The 27,211-nt window shown below is 39.5% G+C and overlaps 1 protein-coding gene across 2 annotated transcripts; it reads right to left on the reverse strand.

Moving 5' to 3' along the window:
• Positions 1 to 2,471: 2,471 nt before the first annotated feature.
• Positions 2,472 to 26,088, reverse strand: LZTR1 (leucine zipper like post translational regulator 1). 2 transcript variants are annotated; one of them, XM_081194697.1, is made up of 20 exons: positions 25,035 to 26,084; positions 24,844 to 24,906; positions 21,966 to 22,022; positions 21,303 to 21,382; positions 20,648 to 20,756; positions 19,981 to 20,064; positions 19,108 to 19,165; positions 18,286 to 18,425; positions 16,275 to 16,476; positions 15,975 to 16,085; positions 14,953 to 15,045; positions 14,049 to 14,144; positions 13,268 to 13,451; positions 12,826 to 12,995; positions 12,450 to 12,606; positions 10,437 to 10,563; positions 8,520 to 8,669; positions 7,555 to 7,660; positions 6,409 to 6,489; positions 2,472 to 3,634 (listed from the first exon to the last, which is right to left on the reverse strand). In XM_081194697.1, exons 1-20 carry the CDS (start codon positions 25,199 to 25,201, stop codon positions 3,518 to 3,520), a joined length of 2,352 nt encoding a protein of 783 aa, XP_081050823.1. In that variant the 5' UTR covers positions 25,202 to 26,084; the 3' UTR covers positions 2,472 to 3,517. The 2 variants fall into 2 exon arrangements, with proteins under 2 accessions (XP_081050823.1, XP_081050824.1); XM_081194698.1 differs by lacking the exon at positions 8,520 to 8,669 and having other exon boundaries at positions 25,035 to 26,088.
• Between the last annotated feature and the right edge of the window lie 1,123 nt (positions 26,089 to 27,211).

The raw sequence follows: 27,211 nt of genomic DNA on the forward strand, positions 1-27,211 counted from the left end.
TCACCGTGTGAAAGTTCCTGATGTTGTTAACCTAGATTATTCAATCTGAAATTATCCACCACTGGCTACCCCTTTAAAGCGTCTTTGGTATTTTATTTTTATTTTTTAATACATGCAGACTTGAATTACAACCCAATTCTATTTAACACAATGACTAAGTAAAATTTTATAACGGGGCTAACTTTCAAGTGGTTCCCTCCCCCCCATTATTATCCTTTTTACTCCAGTCTCGGAATCCCTTCATTTACTAGTAAATTTGCTTCAAGGTGATGCTTATCACTTCCATGTCCCTAATTATTATGACCAGTGCTTTTTTTATAGAAAAAGAGGTGCAGTGCTGGTACTGAGTACCCTTGAATACCCCTTGGGGGGAAAAGCACTGATTATGACCCAACACTCCCCCCCCCCCACAGAGGTTTAAGTGTATTGAGAGGTAACCGAAGTAATTTTAAATGTGCAGACTTGTGGTTCTCATACCAAGTGAGAAAGCAGGGGTAAACCAAGTTCTGAGAAATATCGTTTAGCTTTTTCATTCTAGATATGGAATGCTAAATTAGCAGGTTAAGAGATCTATGATGACTGTGCCACAATGTCATGGTCTGGTTGGACGCAGAGGAATGGTGGGAGGAACGAGCTGGAGAACCACCAATAGAATAAGGCTCAGAGCCCAGGGAGGAGTGATGGGACCACGACTCGTTTTCCAATTCTCTTAAAGGTGGCCTGGAGGACCAATTGTGTTGAAAGAGACAGAGAGAGACTGTCTTGATGTACGGTAAGTGCAGCCATGATTGCTTCTCTCTCAGTCAGACTTTGCTAGCAAGCAGCATGACCTATTTAGCTGGTACCTGCTCTTAGAAAAAGCTACACTGTTAACCTGACACACTTTGTGGTTGGAAGTTTACTGTCAGTGTCAAAAAGGCAATGTCCAAGGAGATGGTAGAAACCTGTGGAAGCCTGCTTTTTAGGGACCTAAGCCTAGTCCTAACTGAATGCTGACCAGAGTGTTTTTCCATTTTGATACCCATGTCTAAGATGGATGCTAATTAACAAGGAGTTGAATGCTTGTTTTTAGACAATCATTTATGTATTTCTATGATCATGCATGTATGTGACCAATAGGTAACATGGTCACTTTTTTTCATGTAACAATGTATTGGGACCTTAAAGGTACTGACCAGGCACTCTGAGGAGTTGCAGTGATTTTTTGGGTGTTAAACCTATTGAAATGGATCTAGAAAATCAGTTTCCTCCAAGAGCACATGGACGTGGTCTGCAACCACCCACTCAAGAACCTTGCCCAAGGAGGAGAAATTGGCACCTGGCCAGTAGTTACTTAGATTTCCCAAGTCCAGGGTTTCTTGAGGAGTGGTTTTACTGCTGCCTCCTTCAAGCAGGCAGGGACTACTCCCTCTCACAAGGAGGCATTCATCACCTCCCTGCCTAGCTAGCTGTGCCCCCCCTGCTATTTTTTAGCAGAATCACTCCAGAGCCAGTTACCTTGGCATGGATGACACTTTGTCAGACCTAGTGGAAACCCCACTATTAAAAATAAGTGCTTTGCTCAAGTAATGGTTACAATTGGATAATAAAAAAATTCCTTCCTGTAGCACCTTAAAGACCAACTAAGTTAGTTCTGGTATAAGCTTTCGTGTGCATGCACACTTCTTCAGATACACAGGATAATAAGTTATCTCTCTCACAGGTTGCTGGGTGGGGTTATCCGGAGGTTCAGAGTACGTTGTCAGCAGTATGCTGATGACCCTCAGCACTATTTCTCCTTACACCTGCAGGTGAGGCAGTGGAAGTGCTGGACCAGTGTCTTGCCTCGGTAATGGACTGGATGAGAGCGAATAAACAGGAACCCAATCCAGATAAGACTGAGGCACTGTTAGCGGGTGGTTCCCTAGACCAGATGGATGGGAGATCGCCTGCCTCTTGATGGGGTTACACTTCCTCTGAAGGAGCAGGTTCATAGCTTGGGAGTACTCCTGGATCCATTGCTGTCGCTCGAGGGTCAGGTGGTCTCAGTGAGCTAGAGTGCCTTCCATCAGCTTCGGCTGGTGGCCCAGCTACACCCCTATCTGAACAGGGACAGCCTAACTACTGTTGTCTATGCTCTGGTAACCTCAAAGACAGATAACTTCAATGCATTATACATAGGGCTGCCTCTGAAGATGGTTCAGAAATTTCAGCCTGTGCAGAATTAAGACGGCTTGAGCATATTGCACCGATCCTGGTCTGACTGCACTGGATACCAATTAGTTTCCGGGCCCAATTCAAAGTGCTGGCTTTGACCTATAAAGCCTTAAATGGCTCAGCACCACAATACCTCAAGATACCTATTTCCATATGAACCTACCTGGACCCTGAGATCACCTTCTGAGTTCTCCAATATGGCATACCTGTGCATGCCTCTGTTACTGAAACTTGTAACTGACATTTTGATTCAACTGCAAAACATGCTCTATTAGTTAATTGAAAGGTCTGCTTTATTCAGATACATTTTTGTTTCCAAAAGCAGTACAGTGAGAATAGAGAAGCAAGCAAAAAGAAAGCAAGCCAGCAATTCAGCTACACTCCCTTTGTGGGCGGGGGGGGGGGGATGTTGAGGTTGCTAATGAAAACATGTATAAAAAATAAATAAATTGCAGACAAACAAGGAGACAACTTTTATTTGATCAATTTCTATGTGAATGTTTCAAGGTATACTGAGAACTTAAGTGTGCAAAATATCAGGTATTAATGTTCCCTAATTAAAAGATTGCGTCAAAGGCTTTCGAGAGTACACCACATTCCAATATACATTTACATTTCTTTGCCACTTTTTTTTTCAGAAAGTATATTCAACCTTTAAACTACAAACAGACACAATGAAAGGTATAACATTGTTTTGAAAAGAGTCTTTGGTGGCATCTGCTTAGATGCTGGGAAAGGAAAAACACCTACGACTTAACAAATATATGCTGGATGCACCTTGTCAACAGATGCTCCATGTAGTGACTTGTTACACTGACGGAGAAGCAGAACACAGTTTTGGCTGCTCTACTGCATTCATAATTACCTGAAGCCATCAAGCACTGAATCGTTTTTCCTTCAGCTTCTATATCTCAGTCCACCTGATTAAATGTGCCAGGCATCAGAAGTGTACTGATGGGAAAAGGAAGCAACTTCTGTGTTTGGATAAAACCATCTTGTCGTGGTTCAAATGTGATGCTCTCAAGGACAAAGAATCAAAGAGGCATTATCAGTAATAAAGTTAAGTAAATATTTGTATCAGGCTTGTTTCTTAGTAGTGCCAACATGCCTGAGAACTGTCGTATCGTCTTCTCTTTGCATCCCTGTGGTCAGGTTCAGGTTCAAATTTACCTTTCACACATTCAAAGGTTTTCATGCTTTGAGGACGTTCTTCACCAGATCAACGTGGAATGGTAACAAAGGTTAGACAGAGACTGGTGGTACAGGTAGGAAAAGTGCCATCTCTTGAAGAAAAAGTGCAATATGAAGAATACAGGAAATCTTAGATATCTGAGCCAAGTTCAGCACATTGCTTGTCTGATATGTGATTTGCTAATGATTCTATGATGTCAAGTAAGAGAGGCTGACCGAGGGACCGAAGGTTTGGCAATTTCGAAACCTTCAAGAGGAAAAAAGAGGGGGAGGGAATTAGTTTTCACTGTAACATAACAATAGAAATAAAATAATAAAACACATAGAATAATAAAACACATAGAATTTGAAACACATAGAAATAATAAAAACAATATTTATTTTGTAGGCACCATAGCCCATGCCCATCTGATGCCCTACAAATGTTTTGGACTACAACTCTAATCATCCCAAGCTCACACAGCTGTGCTGGAACTGATGAACGTCAAGGGCATATGGGCAAGTTTTGTAATGCCTTCTTTCAGCCTCATTGTATCCTGTTTGTACAGGTACATTTTTATTATTAGTTTATAGCATTTTAATATAATACAGCACTTAATTTGTTCAAAAACATAGACACAAGAGCACTAAGCATTGTGTACCAGAATATTTACATATTCAGGGATTAGGTTTCCAAACATCTCAAAATTAAATATTGGAACCAACATAAAAGATTCTGTAGGGTTTTTTGTTTTGTTTTTTTTTAAAAAGCAAGTGTGTGCCCTTGTATTTTGAAACTTTGTATTCTTTTCCCTACTTTAAAAGTCCTCACATTGGTGTCATTTGCAACCAGAGTTTCAAAAGAGCACAGCACTTGCAACAGACTTGCTTTTAATTGACTCCTTTTAAATTTTGAGCAACAGCAGTACTTTTACTAGTAGACAGTACAATCTCACTTCTAAAGTAAGCAAGCAAGCAAGCAAGCAAACAGCATCCAAAACATGTTGCATTTTTATTATGTGTCAATACCTAATATTCATAATAAAAGAGTGTGGGTATGTGTAAAGTAATAACACATTCTGCATCTGAAACTGAAATCACAAGTGTCTGTACTTGGACTTTGTTATTTTCACTCACATGCAACTACTCATTCTACTTGCTTATTTTATAGCTTTGTTTTTCATCTTTTAATTTTCTTCAGTTGTTATAATTATACTGTGTTTTCTATACATTATAATAAAAAGCTTTACCCAAAAAAAAACCCGCCACTGAAATCACAAGAAACTCATAATACCCTCCTGACCATTAAATATTGCTAGTTTCATCCACCAATTTCTGCATCAAGGGTGGAAAAGGCTTTTCACTAAGATTACAATACATTGGCTTATTCTTATATAAAAATTCTATTTCATGAATCTATTATACCCTCAGCATATGTATTTGACTTTAAAGGTCCCCAAAAAGGGTACAGTAGAATTATCAAAGAATAAAAGAGAGTAGTGCTGTTAACATTGGTGGGAATCTGCCATTTATCAAGGAGGAAAAAAGGTACTGTATTGTCCTGGACAGTTAGGTCTCCAACACAAAGAAATAACAGAACATAAAACTCCGGGGGGGGGGGGGACACGATTTAACACTTAGTAAACTCTGAACAAGATTTTGTAATGAGGCGTAAAGCTTTATTCTTAAAAAACCAACCTTTCTTTAGCTTAATAAAACTGATCTGTTCAGGAAACAGAATTCCAATAGAATTAAACACTTTTTACTTGTTAAGCAAGCGGGTTTAGTGAAGATGGAACCTCCCCCCCCCCCCACAAAAGCATCTCCCTTCGTTTCTTCTAGTTTTCATCTCTCTGCGACTAAGCAGAGGGTGTTTCTGGAACTCATTTTATGATATTTTTCTGAAGTCAACAGAAAGAGGTTTTATAAAAATTTCAAAACACTGTAAAAATGTAAACAATTCAAAGAAAATGGCCAACCTACAAAAAGCTAGATTTCTTTAAATAATAATAATAATAATAATAATAATAATAATAATAATAATAATAATAATAATACAAGGATAGTCTCAGCCACAGTGGAAGCTTGGGTTCTTGCTGGCTTTGCAACTGAGATGACAGGTGTGGACCAACAATGTATATCCAATAATTTTTAATTTAAAGTTCGAAGACAGGCTTTTAAATATATATATAATTGGTCTGCGGTTGGACAGGCAGTTTCTTAGTGACATCACAGACACTAGCCCATCAGCCCAATGCAAAACAGCTTCTACTACAGCCCTGTAGATTCTCCCCCCCCACAAAAAAAAACCCTGAGAAAGGAAAGGCATGTTTGGATTAAACACAGCAAAGGTACTTCAAATCAGCTCCACTGCTGTTAAATATTATGCATTTCTTCATCCTTATTGGGCTCTTGAAATGGGCTAGATGTAGCAATATGGAATTTTGAGGATTTGTTCCTTTGAGAAGGTGACCTTTCTATGACATATCACATTCCCTGCATTTCAAGAGCAGGTTGTCATGCTGTGTGTCTGGGGGTGTGTGGCAGAGCTCCTGCTTGTGAAACACATATCTAAAGTCTCCTTAGATTCTCAGAATATTTTCAGAGATTTTTTTAAAAATCTTGACCAACACAAAAGTATATAGCAATTCCATGAAAATAGCATTTTGCAAAGTTTCAGAAGATCTTTTCCCTGGAATAGAAAACAGAGAGTTCTATTTACATTCATTACCAGAAAGTAAATTTTATGCTATATGGCCAAATGAAACACATGGAAACAAGGTACATAGAACAGTCAGTATTTAAGAAGACAACAAATAAAAGGTAAAGAGGCACTGAAGAAATGGAAAACACAACCACAAACATGTTAAAATCATGTTAGTGACTATATATTTATCAGTGTTAAAGACAAGTTATAAAAGCATAGCACACAGTCCAAAGGGAGGAACAAGAATGAAATGGAGGACTACCTTAAACTGTTTTCAACCATGGCAGTGAAAGGGGACAGCAGATGCCCAGAACCCAAGAAAACATCCAACCAACCTTGGTGAACTGGTGAACAATGATATGCAGGCAGTGTCTCTTCATATCCAGAGCCTGGGTCTTGTCAGCTGCCTCTAAAATCTGAAACAGAGTTTCTACATTTTTACTGTGTTAAAAACAACAACAAACCAAACCACTTTAAATGTTTAATTGTTTGAGAGCAGTCTTTATAGATTAATGGTGCAATCCTATTGTAAGATCCACTGGGGTGAGCAGGATTAGGATCCAAAAGATCTCCAGCTGTGCTGAGAGGTTCCCAGTACAGACAGGCTATACTGGCTTCCTCATCCTCAGCTCAGACACAGACACCAACAGAACTCCCCGATCTTGGCTGAATCAGGACCCAGCTGGCTGAGCCAAGCCCAGTGACTCTTAAACCAATGTAAGCCCTGAGAAAGGGGAGTTGCATACAGCTCAGTCAAGGAAACTGGCAACTGAGTGTAAATTAGGCCATCAAAAGGGTGCTGTAACACACTATTTTAAAAGCTTGTTCTCCCTCTGCTAGGCTTAGGCTGCCTCAGCCAGCTGTAGCCCGACTCCTGAAATGAGTTTGAAACATAGTGTATTTGCACCAGCTTAATTTACACCAGGCTTGCTTTATGCCAGCTTTTTGTGTATAGGATTGCTCCCAGGATTTTCGTGTTTTCTTGTATTTGAGGCAGAAAACAGCATAGAACTAGATACTGATTATGCACCCTCCATTTTTAACCTTATGGCAGTCATAAAGTAATTGGGGCAATTCCATAAAACTTAACAAACAAACAAACATTTTTTTAAAAAAAACCCAAAACTTTATTTAAAAAGTTTTCATTTAGAAAATAAAATAGTAATTGGGGCAATTTCTATGATACTGCATCAGCTCAAGTCTGTTGTAGAAATATATTAAGGATTTAGCCACTTTGTAGGGTGTCTTTACACCATGGGGCCAGTAGGATGCAATCCCAACCGATGCACCCTCTTTAGGCAGTGGCCATAATGTTCATCTGGGAATGTGAATTCATCTTACAAACCTCCAAGACAAAAATTTATGGGCCTTTTATTTGACAAGTTTCCATAGAAAAAAAATATGTTAGGAGCTAATTGTAATTACAGTTATTAATTGTAATTGTAATTACAGTTAGTTCCTGATTAGGTGGTAATAAGTACCTGGAGCACGTTTTCCACAGTAACATTCATTTCTAGGTTCTGCTTACAATATGCCTGGAGTCGGTTATTGTAGAATCCATAATAATAAGGGGCAGCAAAGAGGTAGCTAAAAAAGCCAGTTAAAGAGAATTCATGTTTCAAGTTGCAAGGAACAGAGGTACCATAAACCTAAATGGAATGGCAATAAGGATGAACAGAGATTTGACCTCTGTCTGCTGCATTCTCTCTAATGTGTTATTGTTATAATTGCTGCTGGCTGCCTCCTTGAAAGTTGTCTTTGGCTCTGGGCCATGCATAGCACTGCCACATCAACCATGCTATATATGCAGCAGCTGTTTCCAGGTTTTCTGTGAACTCAAACATTCTGGAGAGACAGAATAAGCAAAAAATGGAACAAAAAAACAGAACTGGTGTCCTTGAAGAGGATCAATTCTTATAGTAAACTGCCAACTAACTGGCTTCCTAAACTGAAACTATCTGTTTGTCTGTCCAAGGATTTTGGCCAGGAACAGCACTAAGGAAAATCATAAACTATACAAAAAGTCTGGGAAAGGTGCCCTGGGAAAACTACCCTATATTTTTACACCAGATGGGAGAACCAAAGCAAATATTCAGTGATTCTCCAGTCTTAACTGTGTTTAGAATATGTTGAGACAAAAGAAAAATGAACTCATCTGAGCTTTTAGTTTAATGCTCACAAAAAACATACTCTATTTACTGTTCCGTTTGACTATGCAAAGCTAGCCCTTTCCCCAAAATCCTATTACACCCTTTAAGATTCATTCAAAGACTTAGCCTAGATGTACAATATTTTGATTGACAAAGAATTACTGTTCACCTCAGTATGGTTTTTGCATATTTATAGCTGAGAAAAATGCGTGAACTGGACACACTAAAATGTTAAGTACATTTTTATAAAAGTATCAAGGAAATAGATCCAGCCTATATAGTCAGATAAAGGATACAGAGAATCTTCAGGAGGCATGTTCACTTCACCATAATAAATATATCTTAGCATAGACTCAAATGCTTGTTTGCTTGGAACCATCTCACCTATTGAAATATTAACTTGCCCATCTTCTGGCATAAAAGAACGAAACATAGCTTCAAAGTAACTGGAAAAAAATGCAAATGTGGTGATGCAAGAAGAAACAGGGTCAGCCAAAATAATTAAGGCATTTTTCTGCTACTGTCTGCTTTTTATAAGATTGTTTTACTAATTTTTAGCCAGCAAGAAAAAAAATTGGATGGTGGGAGGCCTAAGGCATTTCTAAATGCCTCTTTTATATATTAAATTGCTTAAGTCTAGGCTTATCAAAATGCAGAATTTTAACAAGCTTTTTCAGAAACACATCCCATATCATGTCTTGAACAAATAATGATTAATGCGTACCAACTAACTAGCATTTCTAAATTTATTTCTTAATAATCTATTTCCCTATACTTTCCTTCAGCAAATTTGCTTTAGGATTATATTACATGCATCTATAAAGTAGTCTCTGCTCTATGAAAGCTTATGCCGTATTACAATTCTTCAAGAAATTCAATGCTGTCCCTTGTAGCTTGACTTCCGAAAATGGGTGGTTTCAAACTAAATGACTGCATAAGTAGAATGTCTTCCACTTGAAAAATCATGTGTTGGTTATCTTACCAGTGCCAGGATGTTTGTGTTATAACCAACACTGTCTTGTCAACTGTCACTTTATCCATTTTGCTTTTACATAATTCCTAATATTCTTTTTGCATTTGGTTCCCCTCTAACTTCACTCTTCCCCACATGTGTGCACAAGCTGACCAGTTTACATCAAACACCCGTTGGAAGTGGACTCAGGTCCAAAAAAGCTTTCGCTATACAGTGGTACCTCCAGTTACGAACTTAACTTGTTCCAGAGGTCCATTCTTAACCCAAAACCATCCTTAACCTGAGCCATGTTTTTGCTAATGGGGCTTCCCATTGCTGTACGACTTCCGCTCGCATCCCAGGGAAAAGTTCACTACCGGGAGCACCTACTTCCGGGTTAGTGGAGCTCATTAGCTGGAGCACTCATAAGGAGGATGGTATGTAACCCGAGGTTCCACTGTAATAAATATGCTAATCTTTTAAGGTGCAACAAGACAGTGTTGTTTCCCCTGCAACACACTAAGTTGCCTATCCCAAAGAAAAAAATTACTTTTGTATTTCTCATTCCCCAATAATTTCTGCAACCTATCTTAGCAAAACATTCCATTAAAAGTTGGTAGTTTAAGTGTGGCAGTGGCACAGGTATCCAGTCAAATTTACAATCAAAGTTTTCTATGCTTTCCAGAGAGGTAGCCTGGTTAGTATGTTGCAGCAAAAGCAATAGCACTGTGGCATCTTAATGGCTATGGTAAGATACTATCTTTCTTAGGGACTGTGTGTTTGTGAGAACAGGAGCAGATTTCAGCTTTTTATACTTTCCCCGGCCCCAATCTCTGCATATAAGCCAACATCCAAACTGGGGCAGAGGGCACAATTATTTTAACATGGATCTCCGATGTTCCTGGATATCAAATCTGTTTTGCACTGTGTATTCAATATCCATAACACATCAAGAGAGATCCCCATTCCAACAGCAGCAGAACTCCACTCAGGAACTCCCTCCATTCAGGAACTCACTTCTATATGCCATAAAAGGAACAAGGAGAACAGAAAGGAAACAGAAACCTAAGAGAAATGAAAAGAGGAAGTAAAGCCCCAACAGCTGAAAGTATAACTCTGTACCACTGAATGACTGATCTAGTAATAATAATTAATAATAATGTTATTATTTGCACCCCACCCATCTGACTGGGTTGCCCCAGCCACTCTGGGCAGCCTCCAGCATATACAAAAACATAATAAAACATCTAAGTGAACATACCTGGAGCGGGCTGCAAGAATAGCTTTATGAGCTGGCCTTGGGTGACCATCTAAGAGTAGAGTTATATCACAGAATTCTAGTCCAGCACCTTCCAGATAGGCCTTCATATCCTGAATCAATGAGGTTCCTGAACATGAACATACAGAGAATAAATGTAACACACAAGTATGGATCAATGTATAGTTCAAATGAATATGAATCTTTGATCTTTTCTGTGAACTGCCCTGAGACCTCTGGGTATAGGGCAGTATATAAAATAAATAAAATAAAATAAAATAAGTAATAATAATAATGAGTCACAGTTGTATACTGCTTTCCTGTGAGGGAGGAAGTAAGCAAAATATCACATTCTTAAAGGAAAATTTAGTCCAAAATTATTAGTACTTATTTCATTTAACTACCTATGAGGAATCTCAAAGTGGCTTCACCATACAATAAAAACCACATATAAAAACAACTGCACGTATACAAACAGTAATTATATATATAAAACAGTTTCAAAGCCAATACAGACACTGTCTGGGATAAAAATCTCCACTTAGGTTTTTTGAAAAAGGAAAGTTTTCAACAGGAACCAAAAAACAACAACAAACAGTGCCTCTTTGATATGAAGGCGGGGGGGAAGGAGTTCCAAAGGGTAGGTGCCACCAGACTAAAAGTCGGATTTCAATGCTGTGCAGAACAGACCTCCTGATAAGATTGTATTTGCAGGATGCCCTCATCTGCAGAGCACAGTGACGGACAGGGTATGTAAGGAGTCTTATGTATCCTGGTCCCAAGCTGTTTAGGGCTTTGTACCAGCATCCTGAACTTAGCCTGGAAACTAACTGGCCACCAGCGAAATTCGTTCAGAAGTGGTGTAACATGATGGCAGGAAGCCACCACATTTTGCACGAGTTGCAGCTTCTGGGTCAACCTAAAGGGCAGCTCCATGTAGAGTGCACTGCAGCAATCCAAACTGGATTTTCCAACACGTGGATGTCAGACTACCCCATTCTAGAAATGGTTGTAAATGTATTACCAGCTGAAAGCAGTAAAAGGCATCAAGGTCACCCGGGTCTCTAGTGACAGAGATGGATGCAGGCACATCCACAGTTCCGGAATCGGAAACCACCCTACCAACAGTGTTTCTGTCTTGTCAGAATTCTGACTTAGTTTGTCCAGCTCACTGCCAAGTCCAGGTGCCAGTCCAAGGTTTGCCCAGCCTCCCCCAAATCAGATGTTACAGAGAAAAAGAACTGGAACCATTAGCACACTCATGACACCTCACTCCAGATCCCCTAATGACCACTCACAACAACTTCATGTAGATGTTTCATAGGAGAGTACACTGTGATCCCCCTTAGCACAACTGCTAGGGGTGTTGAGAGATAATCACCTCAAATCAACCAAATTGATCACGATCAGTAATGAGGGGGATTAGCATGGCTTAAAAATAGAATTCGCAAACAGAAAAGTGGTATCTAAGGGTTTTACTCTTTCCTATCCTATAGTTTGGTCAAATGATTCTCTTCAGTAAGCCACTTAGTTTTATTTTAAGGACGGCCCTCAACCAGCATTATGCAATAGAATGCTATGGGACTAACTATGTATGCAGAACCAGATACTGATAGGTACTCCAGTTCTCAATCTGGGTAATAGTTACACTATTACTCAACCCAGCTACTAAGACCAGCAACAGGGTCTCTGGTCTTCATGACCCTTTAGTGGTTGGTAACCTCTTGTCAGACCATCAATAAGAGCTAGCCAACAATCAGATTTCCATTCTCTCCCCACTAAAAACTACAAAGTGCCACTATACTATCCTCTTAAGATACATTTTATTTCAAAATAACTTTTTTACTGAATTTTGTTCTACATCCCTCTATCAACTCTTGAAAGAGTTAAAGTAGTTGTGCAAGCAGAATTAAATGACAGCAACAACTGGAGACAGTCATGTTCAGGATCTGGGTCGTTATTTACATTCATCAAGAGCCACAAACTATATTTCATTCAGGAAGGAAGGTGCGTTACCAATATCAAGAGGCTGATCGGAATGTGTTCGAAGTGGAGGTTGCTGTTTTCTTCGTACTATCTCCACGATCAAAGCTGAGGAAAGGTGTTCAAATTCTTTCATCATTATTACTTGATTAAAGTGTGATTCTTTTACTACAAAATTCAGGCAGTGTTCCTAAAGGAAACAAATAGTTGCTTGTCATCTGATGAACCACCACCACTTTAAGAAAAACACAAGTCTGTCATATTTCTCCTGCAAGTTATCTTTGAAGAATCTACCAGCAAGTCTTTTCTCCCTCAGAATGTTCTAGAATGGGATTTAACCAATTAGGTTGGTTCTATTTGGACTAGGGTTTTTAAATGAAATCTTATTCATAGTCTTGCGCACACCTACCTTTAGCTGATCTAACTGAAGTTTGTTCGCATTTTCGCACACAACAAGCACATTTTGCAGATCGACTGAGGCCTCAATATACTGGACACACAGCTGTTCCAGTCGTGAGAGTTTGAAGTTAAGGGCCAATTTGTACACATCCATGATTAGCAATACATCTTGCACATGCCCTGTACAACACAAAAATATATATAAAAAAATAATTTAATTTAATGTACTGGAGACAGAGAAGTGTGACAGCAGGCAGGGAAAGGTTCCCTGTTCCAATATTAAGAACTTAATTGGGCTCTACTAGCACAGTCTGAAAATGCCCTTGAAGCACAGATAAATAACAATGTGTTTATGGATTGAAACTACATAGTTATTATGTGAAGAAACTCTGAAAGAGGCTGAGACAGAAAATGTACACTTCTTCTCCTAGGAAGCCATTCTGCTACCCTACCTTTGCGTGGGTATTTGATTTTGTCGGTGTACAGGAACTGCATGAGCACCTCAAAAGGCTGGGCTTCAGCTTCCCGGATGGTCACCTCCAGCAGTGGCTGCAGGCGGCACAGCTTGACATTGTTGCCAGCTGTCTCCATCTGGGGTGTCCCTTCTCCTTCTTCATCAACATCTTGCTTAGATTTCTAACAGCACAATGGGAACAAGGAAAGACTGAACCATCTGGGCAGTCTTACAGCATAACACCACCCCAAAACCATTCATGCATTTAACCATGTACAGATAATATCAGGCAAACCAACTTATGTTTTTAACGTAACTTTGGTACTAAAAACCTAGAATGGGGTCACCAATGTTGTGCTCTCCAGATGTTGTTAGGCTAGAACTCCTATCAGCCCCAGCCAGGATGGCCAATGTGCAGGGATAATGACAGTTATAGTCCAACAGCGTTCAGGTTATCACACTAGCTATCCCTGACCTAGAACATCCTATTTCTTAAACAAAACAAACAATTCTGACATAGGTGCTCATCCAGGTTAACGGAATCCAGTCATAGCCTCTGTCTTTCAATTTATCAAGACAAACTTATGTAGGTACTTAGAAACAATGTGTCACCCTTTTTGATAGATAGTGCTGTGCCATGTCAATGAAACTGCAAATCTGGAAGTCATGAGATTAACCACAGAATCAATTCTTCAAAATGTTTTTCAGAATGCATGCCATGACAATGACGACTATAATAGCTAATCGTCCCACAAGGAAACCTTCCCAGCAAATCATACCTGCTTCAATCTCTCTCTTGCCTGTGTAATTTTCTTCCTGAGCCACTTACAGCGGGCTGTGACAATGGCTGTATGTCCTCGCACTCTTTCTTCCTTCTGTCAAACAGTTGAGAGAAAAAGAACTGCATTCTTTGACAGTTATAGGATTTGACAGATAGCTGAATTTTAAAATCTTTTAACTTGCTGCAGTAAAAGCTGATGACACAGCAAAAAACACCCGTATTTTCATTTTAAATACATGCAATTCCCCATTTACATGGGAGCTATGTTCCAAGGCCCATAAGCCCACCCCGTGCTGACCCTTTACAGTGCCAAAAATGGCGTGTGCATGAGCGGTCACACATGTGCCAACTGTGTGAAATGGGGAGGTACCTGTACAAAATGAGGAGATTGTGACAGATGTGCAATAGCTAGTATAAACCTAAAATTATTTCAATATTTTCCAAAATCAATATTACACCATCCATGTTGATATCATGAAAACGTTAACATATTCTTGCTGGCAACTTTAAAATCCTGAAACCAGGGGTACAAAAAGTGACAAGCAGAGATAATGGGCACTAGCCAGTTAAGCATACTACAAGTATATCCACAGAAATCTATGAACTTAAGTTCAATGGGTCTACTCTGACTGGACCTCACTCAATGTACTACTCTGTTTCCCTATTTCCTAAATAACAGTGGAATGTGCCACTATCATACCTACCCCTATAACCTATACATAAAGAAAACTCTTCAGTGAAAAAGCACATAAAAAGCCAATTTGCAACATCTGTTTCTCTCCCTCTCCATCAAAGTACTGTATATAATTAAAAGTATCTGATGTAGTATTGTATCACAACTGTATCTCTTTAGCCAGGAAGGAAACAACTTCTGCTCAACATGTCCATTAGAACACACTCACCTCTCCAAGAATAAATTCCAGGTCACTGAATTGCCTGTTTTCCCACAGTCTTCCATAGTCATCATGTAAAGTGCATTTGGGATAACAAGAAAACTGAAAATGAGAGTTGAAGTTCTGTTAAAAGTCTGAAACGGAAAAGTTCTGTCGTTGTGTTGCCATATTACAAAAGTGTAATTATTAAAGTTGCCATTGGACCCAATGTATTGTTGCAGTATATAGCAGCCAGTTGTAGAATGACTTACAACATTTGAACCGGAGCAGTGCGAAAGAAGCATCCAGGCCTAATTCCCAGGTGCCAACAGCGGTGTAGGTGGCCACTTGAAATATAACCAAATGGGGGCAACTCTGCATGGAAAGCTATCTGAAATGTGTGTTGTATTAGTGAATTTCAACATACATCAACACAAATATACAAAAATAATAATAATCAGGAATATATGAATAGCTAGAATAAAAGTATTTCACATGAACAGCTTGTTGCACTGAGCCATCTCAGAATAGATGTTCAAGCAGCCACCCACATCACTTCTTATATTTGCAAATCAGGTTTTTGCTAAGTAAGCAGAGGATAACACATTTCCATGACGTACTTGTGGTTTTATGATGAGATGCCCCGTGCTCAGGTAGAAGGATATATGCTCTGGCAGGGAAGTTCGCATATATCAGCCAGGTGCAGCAAAAATTAATATGAAGCTCCTGTTACATTTAAGCATCTTTGTTTTCTACTGGCAGCTATTTTGGAGAGCTGCCTAATGCTATTGTTATGGATATGAATGTTGACATAGATGTGGCACTCTCTTCCTGGTCACAGGGCCATGCTTCAAGATGAGTTATTTAAAGAACATTGTTTGAAATGTTAATGAAATGGTTGAACTTACACTGATTAAAGTTTCACGTTATACATTAGAATGAAGCCAAATATAAAAACTTTTAAAATAAATTGTTCTTTGCTGTTAAACTTGGTCATTGAAAAAAAAATTATCATAATCTTAAATGAAATTAACGTGGTTTTAATGTGTTACCTGAAATCTGTACATTTCTCCACTCCTAATGTTGTTATCCACTGTTCCACCAAAGATGTACATTGCATCACAGATGACTGCTGCAGCATGAAAAAGTCTTCCAGTTGGTAGCTAGAAGGGGAGGTCGGTAGGAAGACACACAACATGAACAGACATTGTATCTGTCAAATATATAAAACAGAGATTTTTTAACCCAAAGGCCACATTTCCTTGATGGCAACTTTCTGGGGGGGTTGTTCAGCAACACCTGGAGGGCTAAAGGTTCCCCACACCAGATTTAAATCTTAATCCTTTTTTTACCTCGCTATCTGGGCTTGGCTGGATAACTTCCCATGTCTGAGAATCTACATCATAGCAGTGAAGTTCATTAGGCAATGTGTTGTCCGCAGCGCCACCAAACACATAGAGATGGCGATCAAAGGCAACCATTGTGTGACCATATCTCCGCTGTGGGGGAGGAGGAGAGCCCCGTAGTAAATGCTCAGTCGGAATTCTTGTCCAACTGAAGTAGAAAACAAAATGTTTTAGTGGCTCAGTCCCTGAAGACACACATGAATCCATATACACAACTATGTTATCTTTCATTCTCATAGCATACCACAAGCTGTAGTATGATATCAATTCTATAGTTCTTTTCTTTATGTGTATATTATGTGTTTTGGGTCTGTTGTCTTGTCTAAGATGCAATACTCACTCAGACTGCAATCCTAATGACAATCCTGAATACAGTGGGATTATTTCTGAACAGACATACGATTGTGCTATTTCTTTTAAACTTTAAATGCATTGGTACAATGAATTTTGTTTGTAAGCAATAAATGTAAACATTTGCTACATTCTCATAGCATACCACAAGCTGTAGTATGATATCAATTGTATAGCTCTTTTCTTTATGACTGCAATCCTAATGACAATCCTGAATACAGTGGGATTATTTCTGAACAGACATAAAGGTAAAGGTAAAGGGCCCCTGACCATTAGGTCCAGCCGTGCCCGACTCTGGGGTTGTGGCGCTCATCTTGCCTTATTGGCCGAGGGAGCTGGCGTACAGCTTCCAGGTCATTTGGCCAGCATGACTAAGCCGCTTCTGGCGAACCAGAGCAGCGCACGGAAACGCCATTTACCTTCCCGCCGGAGCAGTACCTATTTATCTACTTGCACTTTGACGTGCTTTCGAACTGCTAGGTTGGCAGGAGCTGGGACCGAGCAATGGGAGCTCACCACGTCGCAGGGATTCGAACCGCCAACCTTCTGATCGGCAAGTCATAGGTTCTGTGGTTTAACCCACAGCGCCACACAACTATGTTATCTTTCATTCTCATAGCATACCACAAGCTGTAGTATGATATCAATTCTATAGCTCTTTTCTTTATGTGTATATTATGTGTTTTGGGTCTGTTGTCTTGTCTAAGATGCAATACTCACTCAGACTGCAATCCTAATGACAATCCTGAATACAGTGGGATTATTTCTGAACAGACATACGATTGTGCTATTTCTTTTAAACTTTAAATACATTGGTACAATGAATTTTGTTTGTAAGCAATAAATGTAAACATTTGCAACATATGGGAAAGAAGTACAAGCTTTTGTCTGAGTAAGTGACTTTAGTAGGTGCATATATTATAAGTGCCCCAATATACATCAAGTGAGCAGAAGAGCAGTCTGTATTGACAATCTTTGTCCTTCATGGGCGAGGAGAACTACACTGCTTTGGATTTCTGGCCCCAACCTGGTGTGTCAAATGCATCAACAATGCATGATGTCATCTCACAATATTACTATACGAAAGCAGGGATGGCTACTCCCAAACTGGGGGCCTAATTCAGTACCCAAACAAGTGTTTATACTCTCAAGGTCCCACTAACTTTGATGGGAGCAGAAAAAAATAAAAGCAGATACAGTGCTGGGGTAGGTAGAAGAGGTTTAAAACTGCTCCACCCAGTCCAAATGACAATCAGCTGCAGCTATAGCCCCATTTACATTTTTATTAGTATTTTCATACTTTTTCCTATTGAATTGAACCCGCCCCCCAATATTTTTGTGGGCACATTATAAAAAACACATTAAATACTTCAAGTGCTTCTATTTCACAGTACAGGCAACCCCCAATTTGTGTGGGGGTTTCCTTCCTGGTTGTCACGTGCGATGGCAGAGCACACATAAGTCAGCCCTGCATTTTTACACCCTCATCTGGGTCCAAAAATGGCACACACATGCACCATCACATGTGCTTTGAACATGCACAAAATGGTTGTTCTTGTATTAATTTAGCCACAATTTGGTTTGGGTTGGGTATTTTGATACTCACATTTTTTCCTTGAATTCAAACTGAAAAAGATTATTGGTGATCTTTGCTCCGCTCTGACCAGAGAAGACAAACATCTTCTCTTTGCAAACAGCCACAGGAAAATTGCAACACGAAGGAGGAATCTCACCCGTTTGCTTAATCTGAAATGCAGCAACACAAAATAGACCATATTTCATCTTGAAATTAAGCCAAAGGTCAATTTCAAGTTTGGACTGCTCACTCAAAACATATACATATACAAAACATATACAACAACTATGTTCTTAGCAAACCATGCAATTGTTAACATGCCCCAAATGTATTAAAAACACAAACCTTACTAATATCTTGCAATACAATCCTATACATATCCACTAAGAAATATGAGCCACTGAAGTCAACGAGGTTTACTCTCATGTAAGCAGGCATAGGACTGCAGCCTTGTTTACTTAAGGTACAATCTACCAGGAAATACATAGGTGGAATCAAAGTAACTGCACACACCTAGTTATGAACATTGGTTTTCTACTATCAGTGTCACATGATGAACTAAGTTTGAAACTTTGGAGACTTCAATAATAAGATATTGTCAATAACAGTTTCTGCACTGAATGTTGGTGATAAATTATATTGTAACAATGATTCAATAAAAAACGTGTGGCAAATGCTCCATTATAAATGTATATCAAAGCCATCAGGGTGTTCTGGAGAAATGGTTAACTTTCACTGTTACCGAGGAATTTAATTTTGACAAGACTAAGCTTTTCTAGATCAGATAAGTGACACAAACTATATCAAGCATTAAAATGAATAGTTACTTTTTAAAATATCCATTCCTCTTACCTCTTCCCAACAAGTTAAATCCCTGTCTTGTAAACTAATGGTCCACATGTCATTGAGTCTGCATCAAGAGGAAAGATCAGTTTTAAAATACTCTTTAAAAGCTGATCACAACCAAACTGGAATATATTTTACTCCTTTAACATATATAATAAGATTCCTTCCAATTTGGAGACTGAATAAAGACCAATCTAGACATTACAGATACATGCATGCAACAAACCTCTCTCACCTTTCCCCCTACAAAAAGCAGCTGTGGGGAGAGGGGAATATGAAATGGAGAGACACTATGGGAATTAGCCACTTACTTTGTGCTGCTCCCCACACTGCTGATGTCAGCAAGCCTTTTATTAGGAAATGAGCCTTCAGTGTGGCAAGCCTTGTCCTGTGGAACTCATACTCTCACCTCATTTTATGAGTTACACTGCCTTTCTGTATGTTATGAAAATGTGGTTTCTAATGTTTAAATAAATAAAAGCTTAGCAAGGCATTTGGCACAAAGTATATTACTTCTAGTTTGTTCTTGTCTGCACAAGAGGCTCTAAAGGATGGGAATTATCAATTCCCAACAATGAACATATTTCAAAACTACTTTAAACATGTTATTTGATCTTCCTTCACATCAGTTTCAGTTGCTCAATAAGCTGCACACATGCCAGATCAGGTTTTATTAACTACAAGTTTCTAGATGTCATCATGGTCCGACTCTAAACTTAAAATACTAAATAAGAAAACAGTAGGCTCTAGCACAGATGTCCTAAGAGAGAAGAGTTCTTGTTACAACTCAGAAAGACAAAAAACCCTGTTTCATATTTAGCAATACTGAAGCTGGATTATTGTGTGTGAACCAGAAGAGACCAGAAAAATGCTACCTACCGCGCATTCCCATCATATCCTGCAAAGATCCACAATTTGTCACTATAGACTGTTGCACCATGAGCTGACCGGGCAACAGGTAATCTGAAATAAGAACAGACCTATCAATCATTTTACATGACAATGTGAACACACATTTATAATAAAGGCAATATGTGGTATTCAACGAAGTTTTCCTCTGAACATACCCACTGAAATAAATGAACACATCTGAGTTAGATCCATTATTTTCAATTAGTCCACTCTGAGTAAACTTCCAATGAATATCTCGCCACCACCCAATATTTGCCTTGATGCCTTAAGAAGTTGTTAGTAGTATCTAATAAGAACTGGATCTAGAGAAATGCCAGAAGAAGGGAAAAGGTAACATTCCTGCCCCCCTACTCACAACATGGCAGTCCCCACATAAGGGTCGGGAGCCCTGCTGAATGGGTTAGGCTGTGGTGCATAACATTGGGGGTGGGGTCCTAAAAACTCCATGAGTGGAGTTTACTAACTTTAAACAGTGCAAAAATTGTTGTTGTTTATTGGCTGACTAGCACTGATGCTTTTTTTTAAAAAAAGGGACAATAAATTGCAAGTATCTTTGCAGGCTTTACAATCATATTCACTATGGTATAATAACAATCTCCTTTTAAAAGGTTTACACTGATGCACAGGCTTTTACCTTCCTTCAATCTTCCACTCAGTCCATTGACCAGTTGCAAGCTTGTATTCAAAAAGGTCATTTTTATTCTTCAAATTGGAATTGGAATAAATGTCTCCAGTATAGCCACCTAGATGATGATAATGTGATTGCAGTAAAAGGGGTATTAGGCACAATTTCAGATTCAAAATATTATTTAATAAAATTATGGAGCTGAACAAGGCAAACCAATTGGGGTGCAGATCGCTATATAGCTATCAGTAGAGAACACAGCCCAAAATTCAACTTTGATGCTTTTTTTAAACACACACACACACACAGTTTTGATCTACTGCATCTGTATGCTTTCATGATCATCTATAATTTCCATTGCTCAATACAGAATTATTCATATATTTTAGTATCCTGAATACCGTACATAAATTATCAAGAATTAAGCTGTTCGTTTGGATATCCATATTCATGCTACCTGTTTGAATTAAGTTGTGCAAAACTCTACAAAACTGGCAAATTGGCAATTATCTACTATACGATGACACAAACACTTTTATGATTCCACTTGTCAATTCTTGCACTAGTATTTGCTGGACAGCGTTTTCACAAATCCAGCAAGACCTCAAACCTATATTTATTCAGACTTGCTCACAGATAATGATGTAGCTTACTAATAACTTACCAAATACAAACATACTGCTTCCATAGACTACTGCTGAATGGTGATATCTGGGTGCTGGAGGGGTCCCTGTAGTAAAAGCCCTGCACAGTGTAACACAAAGCAGTACAAATGCAAGAGTACTCATTAATGTGACAATATTTTATTTGTAAGGATATTTAAATATTCATAGTTTGGCGTGCATTTTAAGTGCATTTTCTATTGCCCTGTTGACTCTAATCTGATTAAATAATTTGTTCATTTCACACTTCTACAGATGCATGTAATTTGTGGTATTTTGAGAATTTTCTTAGAACATTTTAGAGTCTTCGAACTGCAGAAAACAGCAGCCACTAGATATATTTTGTTTTACTATAAGAAAGCATTATTGTAAATATAGATTTTTAGCAAACTTCCAAGTTTAGGATTGTATCCTAATTTTATAAAGAAAGGGTTGAGGCCTTATTACAAGTTTCAAAATTGCCCTTCTTTCCCCATCTATAACACTTCAACATAATTTGATTACAAACCCACAGTAGATAGTTATCAAGTATACATTATCCATTAAAAAAATGCCGCATGCCAATAATATCTAATTTTGTCAGCCATTTAGAAGATCTAATCGGTTAGGCTTTAAAATAGATGCCAAAATAATATATGAAATATTCACTAGAAATATAGCTGTACCTGCACCAAGAACAGTCCTTCACGTCAAATCTCAATAGGTCATTCAACATGGTTTTCCTTCAGAATAAGGGAAATAATATATACAGTTATCCTCAGATATAAAATGAAATATAGAGGCATAATGCCGGCCTCCACATTATTTAGTTTTTAGTCCCCAAACATTCCAAGCAGCACAGAGTACAAAAGAGATGCTTTGTACCCAAAACAAATGAGAGCAAACACAGTAATTCACATTGGCCTGGTTCACTCACAACACAAAGCATTGGTTTGTTTAACCAAAGTATACTTTGTTTGAATATTTGAATCAGCCTATGGGCTTACCAGGATTTGTTTTCTGACAACAAGCCAAAATATTGAACCATTGTTGTTGGTGGGTTACAAATCTTGGCTTTTTAAAACTATGGCCTATCTTTATGTCTGAATACAACCATCTTGATGAACATTGGTTTGTTTGGCTACTCTGCCCCAGACTTTGCCAAGCTACAGGGGCATAAGACAAAAGCAGACAAAACACAAACCAAGATTTGGTGAAACAAGCTATAGTGTGTTTTCTCATCTGTGAGATGGCTTGAAGTTTGTTGAACCATTGTTAACCCCAAAAATGACTAAGCAATATATGCGAATGTTGCTATTTATAGCACTTGTTTATATTACAATTAACTATACCAGCTATTACACTGATTTGCTAAAATATTACACATTTATTATTTGCTGAAACCATCCTGGCTATGCCTATCATAATTTGGATTTAATTACTGTTAACTAATTTGCCACACACATATAATGTGCATTTGTCTCTGTTAGTAAATTGCTTTGAGAAATCATACAGATCTGCCATCCCTCAACATGGACTAAGTCAAGATTGCAATTTTCTCCCACAATAATTCTACCACTTGCTTTGAATCCCACAATCAAGATCCAATTTTATAATCATAATGTTTTTAAATATAAATTTCTTCCAGCATATCCACTTCTAATATCTTACCGAGTTTCAGAAGTTACGGGAGAAATATGACAACACCAGGACAGAGGGTTATTTTGTTTGCAAATGATTTTTCCTAGCTATCTTTGAAGTCTTTGCCTTCTCTTTATTACAGTGGAAATAATGACAGCTTATCATACGAGACACAGAAGGAAAATTCATGATTTTAGTAATTTGCAGGCATCATCCCCAAACCTCGAGCATTTTATAGCTGAGGTGCCACCACAGAGCAGGCCCTTTCCCAGCTTCCTTCTATTGTCCCCCACCAATGATCTTACCACATCAGCAAGTCAATATGTAAGGCGATGCTCCAAATACTTAAATCCCAAGTTGTACTGGACTTGACAAGTCATCACAGTACTAATACTCTGAATGTGGCTCAGTAGCAAATTGGCAGTCATCGCAAGATCAGTGGAATACAATCCTGGTAGGCTAAACCACTCAACAGCCTTGCCAACAGTTCTTGCTGAATACTATTGGACAGCTATATTCTAGATTGTGGATAAAGATGGCAAAGATGGCATAATGTTGGGAATGGGCTAAGAGGAAGCAGCTTATACAGTTCAATATTATTGTCCCCATGAGAGTGGGGAATGATGTTGGAGACAAGGCAAAACTCAGTTTTTACTGTTAGTTTTATATGCTGCCAGTAACTTTGTGTTGATTGTTAATGCTATCCATTATACTAACACTACCCTTAATAACACTGTTATTATTCCCATATTGCCTGGATTTGCTCTAAAACAGAGATTTTAGATACCAAACATAAGAAACCAAAAGATAATAAGTAGGCTTTTGGTTTTTTGCTTCCTTAGTGGAGTTTGTGTCATAACTTCTTTATATTCAGCAGAAAGCAAAACTAGAGGTTGATGTCTGTTAACTGTAATTTGTGAAAACAGTTTCTAAAATCACACATAATTTGAGCTTTTGACAAGGACTATTTATTTATTTATTGAATTTATATACCGCCCTATAACTGGAGGTCTCAGGGAGGTTCACAGAACAAAATCAAAATATAAAACCACAAAATATATAATCAAAATAAAAACAACAATCCAGTAACGCCCCCCCCCCCCACAGAACCTCTAGACACTTATAATATGATTTGGCATTCTTTTATGACACATACAGAGGAACCATCATTTTCAGGGCAACCCCTTGCACAAGCCTGGCAAAGCTGGAAGGATGCTTGATGATCTGATAAAGTGGTTAAGTCCTTATTTGTTATTTTAACTCACATGCAACTGCTACATGCCTATTTTATAGCTTTGTTTTTCGTATTTTAATTTTTGTCTGTTGTTATAACTGTTCTCTCTGTTTTATATACATTATAAAATGAAATAATAATGTGTGTGTGTGTACACACACACACACACACACACACACACACACATACTGTATATATCTTCCCCTACCCTCACCCCCAAATCACAAAAACAAATTCAGCTCCTCTGGGCTGCTCTTTGTTTTTCCCTATTTCCTGTTTTAGATACCAAACATCAGAAACCAAAATATTTTTATTTGCATGCGTAGATTTTGATTTCCACGGCAAATCTCTCCGGCAAAAAACACCTTCCCCATCAATCACTGTACACTTTCCAGCTGGGTTTAGGGTTGCCACTCGCTTTTTTCCCCTTCTCCCTAGCGGGGCTCCTGCGAATATAAGCGTGTGACAAGCAACAATTCCACAGGGGAGCTTTTCTGGTAGGGAGACAGTGATGGGGAGTTTGTGGAAACTTTCCCCCCGCATCGCACTGCTAAAAGGCAGAGGGAAGGGAGAGAGAAAGCGACAGCGGCATCAGCCTCGCCTAATGCGAAGGCGACCTGGGATGAAGACCTGGGGATTATGACGCCGCCTGCAACGGGGTATCCGCGATTCCCGGCAGGAGGACTCACCCATTATCCCCGCCGAAGACGTAGATGGCGTCTCGATAGGCGACCACGGTGTGTTTGCTGCGGCTGAGAGGACGAAGAAGAGAAAACGGCCTTATTTATCCCTCCGGTAACCCGTCAGCCGCCGCCCCCTCAGGGCTCCCCCTCAGCGACAACCCCCCTCCCCTCACCCCGCCGCCCAGCAGCCTCCTCACCGAGCCCCGACGAACTCGTCGCAGGGCGGGAGGCGGCGCCACCGGTGCACGGCCTCGAAGGGCCCGAAGTTCAGAGTCAGGTATTCGACGCTGTCCGAGCAGCTATGGTCGAAATCCACGCTAGGCGCCACTTTGGAGCGCCCGCCCGAGCCGGCCGCATCCGCCATGGCCCGGGCAAGAGAGGAGGAGGAGGGCCAACGACGGCCGGTAGAGGCCAGGGCGGAGCAGAAACTACACTTCCCGGCATTCCCGTCTCACCTCAGAGGAACTGACGCTACCCAGAAGCGCTTTTAGTCGTTATCGTGGCCACGTGAGACTACAATCCCCAGCATGCCAAGCGCGTTCTGAGACCGGCGTTCGGAGGGCTGGACCGTAAACTAGAACGCGGAATGAAGTAGTCGCAGAAACGTCGCCTGGAAACGGCCTTTTTTGCCTCTGTCGGTTTCAGAGATGCCCGAAAGAACAGACGCAACGAAGAAGACCCCGAGCTTTAATAAAAATCTTAGGAACCGCCACATTGAAGGTCCTACCGCGCCAGACGTGCAGCTCTTTCTTCCCAGCGCGCCAGACAAGACCTGGATCTTTGCTTCAGAAATGGGCATAAAGATAAATAAGAGCACTGTGGTGGAGAGTTAATGCGAGAAACGTAGCTCTTGGTTTAACTGTGGCATTCAGCCTCCAACATTTAAAAGGGCGTTAGCCAAATTCATGGAAAATAGGGCTTTCCATGCCTACTAGTATCGGAGGCAGTTTAGGAATCGCAAGCAGGGAGAGGAGAGCGCATCTGGCTGGCCATTGTGAGCACGGATGCTGGACTACAGGCGCCTTTGTTTTAATTCAGCCGAGCTCTTCTAACGTTCTTAAGAAACAGGATTTAACCATCTTTAGCAAACAGAAAATCCTTCTCTGCTCTGTAAGCCCCGAGAAAGACAGCCTTCTTTTCACACTGGTGCTAAAACCTTTAAGAAGCAAATCCAGAAAAACCAGTCTTAATTTGAATTTTCTCACTAAGATTCAGGTAGGTAGACGTGTTGGTCTGACGTAGTCGAAATAAATTAAGAAATTGTCCAGTAGCACCTTAGAGACCAACTTTGTTCCGAGTATAAGCTTTGGTGTGCATGCACACGGAAGTGTATACCCAGACCAAACTTAGTTGGTCTCGAAGATGCTACTGGACAATTTTTGAATTTATTTATTTATTTCTCACTAAGACTCCGGATAGCATTTAACTAGTGTTTGTCAAGCTTCTCTATGTCCAGTAAGGCAAAAGAATCACATGAAACGGGTATCAAGTTCTTGTGAATAGAGGAGATAAGATTAAGAGCCACTGTAGGCTGTGTGCCTCCTGCAGCCTTGTCACGTTAGAATGCACAGAATCAGAGTTGTACCTAATCAAGTTGTACCTAATCATGCACCTAATCAAGTTGTATTATTTGTAGAACTGTTATCAAGCGCATTAGCTAACACTAGGCAAAATCTTTATGATGCAGCGCACTCCAGATTGGAATTTTGAGTCTAGGAAAGATCAAGATTGGCAAGCATTTTCCCTGCATTAAAATAGAACAATAGTTTGTCGCAGACTGGTTTTTAAAAGGGCAGGCAGATGCCCTGGAAAAAGCTTGCAAACTAGGCATGATAGTGCTTGCCAAATATTGTGGGTGTATGGCAACAAATAGATGTAATTTTTAGGCACCAGTGCCACACCTTCTAATATCAGCTAGCTAGTAGCCGGTAAACCAGGGCTGAGGAACTAATGGCTTTCCAGCAGTGGATGGTTGAGGTGGATGGGAGATACATCTGTGGGCAAGATACCGCATCCTTGTATTTAACAATTTAATGGCAATTAAATTCTCTATCGGCTAAATACATACTTCCAGTTATCTTTTCCTGAGAGCCCTTATGTAGCCTGGATTGTATTATCCCTGCCAGGGCTAAAGAACATCAGGAACTAAGGCTGCAGTCCTATGTACTTAGTTGGGAGTACTGTAATACACATTCAGTGCAGGACTTCTGAGTAAACATGAATAGAATTCCACTCTAAATTGCTTGTTGTTATGGTTCTTTACCTGCTAGATTGATAAGGCAACATGCACATGTAGAGATGCTGGCCAGACAACAGTGCAAAGTTAACCAAATGGTAAGCCTTGTTGTAAAACTAAATACAGAACATATCCAGG

Source organism: Podarcis bocagei (assembly GCF_964188305.1).
Source record: "Podarcis bocagei genome assembly, chromosome: 5".
Taxonomy (NCBI): Eukaryota; Metazoa; Chordata; class Lepidosauria; order Squamata; family Lacertidae; genus Podarcis; species Podarcis bocagei.